The following is a 7,526-nucleotide window of genomic DNA, read 5'->3' on the forward strand; positions in this document are numbered from 1 at the left end:
CCTAGGGGAGCGACCCTTGCCTAAGGGGTCGCTACCCACACCTAAAAGAAAAAAGTAGACAAAAAACAAAAAAACAAAAAAATTATCCCTGGTGCATAGAGGTTTCTGCCCCCCCCCCTGGGGGCTGAAAAGGCCTTCCAAAAACATGCCCCCCCTGGGAGCGACCCTTGCCCAAGAGGTCGCTCCTTTATGACAATTTCCACACAAAAAAAAAATCCCTGGTGTCTAGTGGGCGTTTCAAAAGCCGGATTGCAAGCAATCCGGCTTTTGACACGCTCGGAGAGACTTCAAAGGGAAGGAAATACATTTCCTTTCCTTTGAAGCCTCTCCGGGCCTCCCCCACGTGATCGAAAGAGAAATGCAAAGCATTTGTCTTTCGATCGCGCTGGAAGCTGAGCTTCCAGCGCGATGGGGGAGGCTCTGTGATTGTCAGCGCGCGCTGACATCACAGGGGGGGTGGAAGGGGAAGGGCTTCCCCTTCCATCCCTGCCTTGGGGGGTGGGTGGGGAGCACAGGGGGGGGAGGGGTGCAGGACGAGGTGCCCTCGTCCAAGGCACGGGAGAGGTTAAACAATTCCCCAACTGCAATAACAACAATGTAATCTATAGGATTTTTTGCCCTTGCAAGCTCATATATTGGACAAAATACTAAGAAAATTCGAATTTGCATCTGCCAACAGAGGAGCACGCTCAGGTGCAAGTTCCCAACTACTCGGTACAGTACTTTAAAAACAAACAAAAAAAGCAGTAGCAAGCCCAGTACTACTTCAGCACCCTTCCATAGAGAATAATGGTGGCAGGGACTTAAAATAAAACACCATAGGAAATAATGTTAAGTTAAATTATTTCAAATAGAAGCAAACATAAATAAATATAAAGTAACAGGAAACAATTTAAAAATAGTACATATTAATTATAAAATATTGCAATAACCTATTTTGAATTAAAAAAATAATGTTGCAATAAATCGTATTTAAAAATTAAATTACTTTGAATTCTATACATCATTTTTAATAATTAACACACATTAAGAAAGTATTTTCCTTCAAGTGGGAAGATATCTTTTATCCAAACTGCAGAAAAATGTTTTAAATTTAATATATTTCCAGTAAAGTTTTATTTCAAAGTTAAATTAATAGTGATGTAATATTTTTCTATTTTCTTCTACATTTGAAGCAGATATATAAAATGATTTTACATTAATATTTAACATGAAAATATTTTAAACATTTATTTTTAAGTTAAATACACTTTATTCTTGCCCATGCAGAGATCTCCGGTCCAACTGCAGAGTCTTCCAATATAATTTTTTCTTAACTCTAGAATTCTTCGTGGCCGTGTTTTCTTAATTGCCAATCTGATTTAAAGCACATTTTCAAAATAGTTTCTTGCTAATCAACTTTTTATACATATACTTCTTCATCTTATTATTCTTTATTATCATGGACATCTGCTGTAATCCCTGTAAACAGTTGTTGCCTATTTCCCGTTAAATAAAATCTAATTACCGTAGGAAAAGTCTACAGTATTTGAAGCGTGGCAGACAGTGGCTCTTCCAGGGAACCTGATGAGGAAGTACACAGTGCTTATTTAGAGAGCTCAATTGTAGGAACAAGCGAGTCCATGGGGATGAAAGAAACGGCATAGTGTAAGACATTAAGGTCCTCCAGAGACTCTTACTAGAGGCTTGGGAGAAAAGCAAATTACTGACCTTCAATGACTAATGTTGACATATGACAACCCATTTACGGAGCAAAAAAGATGTAGTTTCAAGCTGCTGGCAGAAACCTTTCGATTGCCAAAATCTAGAATTGCAGTGCTAACATTTCTGCACACCGATTACTCCTACAAAATATTTTTTGACCAATCTTTTGGGAAGCCCGGAGAATACTAAATGCTGATATCTGATGGGGAGCCGTTATAAATGGCACACAGGCAGGGAATTCTGTAGTGGTTGCTTTTAGGTCATGGATTCTCATAGCTGTCCAAGTTAAGTCATACTAGCTTTCCATAGGAAGCTTTGCACAAATCGTGTCCCAGACAAAATCCTATCTCAGAAATGTTCAGCTGTGCAGTCAGAAACTTCCTAATCTTCCTGTAAAAAAAAACAAAAAAACAAAAAAACACAAAGTATTCCAAAAAGAAATGTTTAAGATTTACCACGAAAACAGATACAGTGAAGAATATCCTTACTGGGAAATGTATGAAAGAATTGAGAAAAGCAGCTGCAGCAAAATTGCTGGAGACTCCTAGAAAGTGCAACATTGCCTGTGGATTGTTTGTGTCCCCCGTCATTTCAGTTTTTTTTTTTTTTTTTTTTTTTTTAAATACTAGACAAGGACAACTTCCGGGAGTTCCCACTGAAATAGTTTACACCAAACACATATCTAGGAGCTCAGTGCAATGAAATAGAAACAAATGAGATCTTTTAGTTGGCAAAGTAATGGAAGTGGAGCCTTACTTTGAAGTGACAGAAAATAAGGCGATAGTCCCATTTATGCTGTGCGTCGTGTTATCCCGCCGAAGAGCGCTGCTAGCTCGCAGGCACAGCATCGCACAGTGCGCCAGGGAGCACGTGCCTTGAGCGTTTTACTTATGAAACAAAAGAGTTTTAGCAACTTCACCACTCCCCTCACCAGGGTGGCAACAGAATGTAAAAGCTTGGGAAGTCGAGGCTTCTTGCCCATCAGTACTATTTATTAGCACAGTTTCTACACTCATGTTTCAGGTTACACGAGAGTTACGAATAACTATGTTATATCACTATATACTTCGGCAGAAAGAATCTTTGCATATCGCCGAATACATTAACTTACTATTATCCTTCTAAGCATCTTATTTAGAATGTCAACATTTCAATAAGGCCTTTAGTGCGGGCGCGGCATGAGATTAAATGTCTGCGCACACCACTAAGCTCATTAGCTTGTCATTAAAAAGATCAGCATGAGATCAAACGCATCAGCGTGTCACTACAAATACCACTCCTCGTGGTACTGCCAGACTTCTCAGCGCCTCGCTCGCTGCTTCACCTCAATACATTATAAGGTCATAAAAATAAACATGCCGTCTTGAAACGTGTCAGCCTGCAGTTCAAAGTGTATGGCGTCATAACCATTAAAATGATCATCGTGCTATAAACTTATCCACACGGAGTCGTAGAGTCATGTACAACGCCAGCTTCTCAGTGGTAATATGTGCATAGTACTAAAAGCACCGCTGGGTCATTAAACGTACAGGGCTTTTGCACATTGTATGGTGATGTTGTTAAACACATGCGTGCAGGCCACGTTCTAGATGCGCAAAGCAAGTGGCCTCTAAAAGGTCAGCGTATCATTGATGTATTACTGCCAGTGCTTTACATGGAAAAAAGAAGTGCAGGTACTCACTAGTCAGAGTACCTGTTAGGTCCTGAGAAGTACTGGTACTGTCCCATTCAATGGATTTAAGCAGTGCTGAGAAGGGCAGGTACGCCCTCCCTGTCAAACTAAAGAAGTGCAGGTCGTCAGTACCTGAGCGGTAGGACACGGTGTGCATCGATGCATTGTCAAAAAAAAAAAACGCCAGCGTGCCACTGAAAGTTGCGAGAGGCCTAGGGTCCTATCGTTTGAGAGTATGGGTACGCCGACTCAATCAGCCGGTGATTGAGTGCGCCAGCGCACCCGCCCCTAAGCCCCGCGAGCGCAGCCCTCACCGGTCAGGCAGGCGGCCGTGTCTAGCCACATGAGGAGCTGCCCAGCGCTCAGTTCCCCCCGGTGGTTGGCGTGGCAGGGGCTGACCGCCTGGCACATCAGCACCTCTCCGGAGCCCCCGCCCTCCAGCCGCGGTGACACCGGCGCGACCCCGCGGGCCCCCTCTGAGTCCGGCCGGTGATCCATGGGCCCCGGGGCAGCAGCTGCAGAGCCGCAGCCTTCAAGTGCCGGTCTCCGGCCGCGCGGGCCGTGTGCGGAGCGTCGGCGCCGCCTGAAGGGAGGGTCCGCGAGACGACCTGCAGGTGTGAGGAAAAGAGGCGGCGCGGAGAGGGCCGACGGCTACCAGAGGTCAGCGCTAGCGTTGGAGGGCTCTGGCTGAAGACCAGGCACAGCAAGCACGATGAGACCGAGCAGGGAGGGCATGCAGCGTGAAAGCAGGCATGAGACTCCGCATGACTGGAGGCAGGCAAGGGTGCAGGGTGGCAGAGAACAGCAGAGATTAGGCGCGGCAGAGAGTAGGCAGTATAGCAAGGCTAAAAGCAGGCATTTGATGCTAGTACGGCAGGTGCCTGATACGCACAGTGTATCTTACTCAGTGAGATTTCGGGGATGCAAACCTCAAATTTCCCAACTAAACCACAGTGGGCTGCGGACTGGAAAGATGAGAGGACAAAGGAGCGGGATGGATCGTTTCCATAAGGAACATCATCAGCGCTGTTTTGCTTTAGGCCGACCTCTGTCTAGAGCGGTGCAGGCGGAGAAAGGATTTGTTGGACTGTTACCCTGAGCTATTGACACTGATTGGCAGGGGCTTAGGAGGCAATACTTTTCGTGGGGATAGCGACAGCCTTGGGAACTTCTCAATTGATCCTATACAAATAACCCATTATTTGCGAAATGCGGGCTCCGATAAATGTACACAATCATATAGTTTGGATGTGAAATCGGGAGAAAAGAAGGTACGTTGTCAGTTAGAAAGTATGTTTTATTGTTATTTACATTCACAAAGTATTTAGACCAAATGTGAAAAAACATGTTGATTAACACTGCATCTTCATGCACCAAACAAATAAAGGTAGGAGGGAGAAAAGGAAGAACATACCTTTTGTGCCCCGCACTGATCATGCCTCTCACCTCTTGCAAATTGAAACCACACTAGAGATATCAAAAGCAATCAGGTACAATAATTGTAAACTGTGCTCTGAAACCGTAGTTCTAATAACACTTCTGCTCCTCTGTGCGATCTTGGGCAGGTCAGCTCCACATCAGTCAAAACTGGGAGCATTTACACTGAAGAAGCTCTTGGTGTTACAGACTAATACATGGGATTCTGTGATCCCTGTATAAACAGCAGTCATTAATTTCAATATAATCATCTATTTCTGATGCATCAAGCCTCCGATTATAAAGAAAAGACGTCAGAATTAGACTATTATAGGGTTATTACAGTTCAGTTTTAACTTGCCTTCTGCCAGAGCCAGCAGCCAAGTTGAAAGGCAGGTCAGGACATGGAACAAAATTAAAGCAGCTGTTTAAAACAAAAATTGGAACGTTTTTTTCTGCGCTATTTTAATAGTAAAAAATCACAGAAGCTAAACTAAGGCAGTGATTCCCAACCTTTTGACTCCTGAGGACCTCCACGGGATCACTACTGGGAGCCGGGGGCCCCCCAAGCAATTTGTATAATTTAAATTTCAAACATTAATTCACAAAAAATACACAAGCAAGTTCACACCAAACAAATACTCAAATTACTAAAGATCTAATTATTTTATATTGAAAAAATATCCAATAATCTAAAACTTTTAATGGGAAGGTTGGCGCTGCATCTCAGGTGACTAACCTTTCCATGTTTGGTCTCATTTAGGAAAGCTGAACCCTCAGGTCAGATTCTACACTTCCCAAGCGATTTCTGTTTTTATTATTTTGGTACATAAGATCTGAAAAGGCTTTTTCACATAAATATGTGGTGGGGAAAAGAAGTAAACCATAAGGGCCTCACATCTCTCCATAACCTCTCCGTCACGTTTAATTCAATTTTTTAATAGCACCTCTCATACCAGTGTAAGGCGTTGGAGCACATAAAATACTGTTCTTTGCATGATACACATTCTTTGCAGCAGGCACTCTAACCATCTGCGCTACCTTAGATGACTCAAAACCTCCACTAGACAAAACCCCTACCTCTCTCCCACAGGTACATTAATCACCAGAGTTATCTTGATGCTTTTATTTTTGCCCGAAAGCCTCTGGTGACTGCTAAGAAATCGAGGTGGAGAGGCAGGGGGATGAAAAATAAAAAAAATAACACAATCTGTGTATGGCTGCTGTCTCTCCTCCGTCCTCTTCTCTTCCTGATTCCCGGCAGCACTGAAGCACATAGGCTCCCAGACTCCCCTAAGCCAATGAAAATGCTGCTGTCACCAGCATGACAGCAGCGTCACAATTGGTCTGAGCAGCCTGGTTCAGCACTCAGACAGAGTGGGAACCTGTTCATGTCCTCCACCTGGCTGTGCACTACAGCCGGGTGGGGAAATGCTAAGTGCGCATGTCTGTTTGGCCAGCTCAAGCAGCCGGCTAAACCGTCATGCGCACTTATGGTGCACATTCCACTCCTCCTCCATGTGCACAGCCCACCCTACCCCGCCCTAGCTTGGGTCTGCACTGAAAAATAAATTGATAATAACATTGTGTTATTATCATTTTTTTTTTCCTTTTATGCACTGCCCAGAAAAAGTAGGGGAACGCTCCTCCCCCTTAGCGGAGGAGCTGCTGCTGCTGCTGGATGTACAAGGAACCTTGCAGTGCTTTTGAAACTACTGCACAAAGGAAGTAATAAATATAAAAACACATATGTTTCTAGATGCCCCAGCTGGAGAAGTGCATTTCTGCTGGCCCAGGTCTGCAGATTCCCTGAGAATGTGTCACAGACACTTGGGGGGCCTCAGACCACAGGTTGGGAACTGCTGCACCAAGGTTTTAAGTGGCTTGTGGGTAAGGTGATGATGTGGTATTATATGGGCTAATGTATCCCTTGGCGTATATGATAAGGATACTGCAAGTCATCTTGGAGTTCCATACTTTATAAACAAGCATTGGCAAAGCCAATAGGTCTCACCAATGCAGAGCTTTTTGCTTTGTTAGTGTGTTTTAGCCATGTTGTAAACTAGCATGGCTGCTGTTCAGAGTGGCTTTAAGTTAATGGCATAAAGGCGAATGACATGTCATAAAGTTTTGCCGATTGGTGTGGCATAGAGTGTCAAGGAGTGAGTAGAGTGTTGTAGAGTGGAGTAGTGTCAGAGTGGAGTAGAGTGGAGAGGAATAAAGAAGAGTGCAGTGGCATAGAGTGGAGCAAAGTAATGTGGAGTGCCATAGAGAGAGAGTTGAATAGGGTGTTGTTTAACATAGTACATTGTGATATAGTGCTGTGGCATGGCGTGTCATAGAGTGGAGTGGAGCAGAGTATTGTAGATTGAAGTGGAATAGAATGTCATGGAGTGGCATAGAGTGGAGTAGTATGTCATAGAATAGAGTGGAGTAAAGTGGCTTGGGGTGGTGTAGAGGCAGTTGTGTATAGAGTGGAGTAAAGTGTTGTATAGTGGCACAGAGTGGAGTAAAGTTTAATGGAGTAGAGTGTCGGAACGGAGTATTATGGAGTGTAATGTCGTAGAGTGAAGTGTTGTAGAGTAATCTAGAGTGAAGTTGTGCAGAGTACAGTGGTGCAGAATAGAATGGCATAGAGTGCATTGGTTTTTATTAAAGTGGTGTAGAGTGCGTTGTGTAGAGTGCACTGGTTTAGAGTAGAGAGCACTACTCTAGTGGTGAAGAGTAGAGCCGC

At 44.0% G+C, this 7,526-nt stretch overlaps 1 protein-coding gene across 3 annotated transcripts in view; it reads right to left on the minus strand.

Moving 5' to 3' along the window:
- Positions 1-4,413, minus strand: part of ACOT12 (acyl-CoA thioesterase 12) — a 363,604-nt gene extending 359,191 nt beyond the window's left edge. The window contains exon 1 of one of the 3 annotated variants that reach the window (XM_069224604.1): positions 4,306-4,413. Coding sequence is in view for 2 of the 3 variants with exons in the window: in XM_069224589.1 (XP_069080690.1) it covers positions 3,691-3,874 (184 nt within the window). In the remaining variant the exon portion in view is untranslated. Of the gene's footprint in view, positions 1-2,460; positions 2,563-3,690; positions 4,181-4,305 lie in introns of those variants that run through there. The other 2 variants (XM_069224589.1, XM_069224598.1) reach the window with 2 other exon arrangements.
- Between the last annotated feature and the right edge of the window lie 3,113 nt (positions 4,414-7,526).

The sequence above is a fragment of the Pleurodeles waltl genome, chromosome 1_1 (assembly GCF_031143425.1).
Source record: "Pleurodeles waltl isolate 20211129_DDA chromosome 1_1, aPleWal1.hap1.20221129, whole genome shotgun sequence".
NCBI classification, from domain to species: Eukaryota; Metazoa; Chordata; class Amphibia; order Caudata; family Salamandridae; genus Pleurodeles; species Pleurodeles waltl.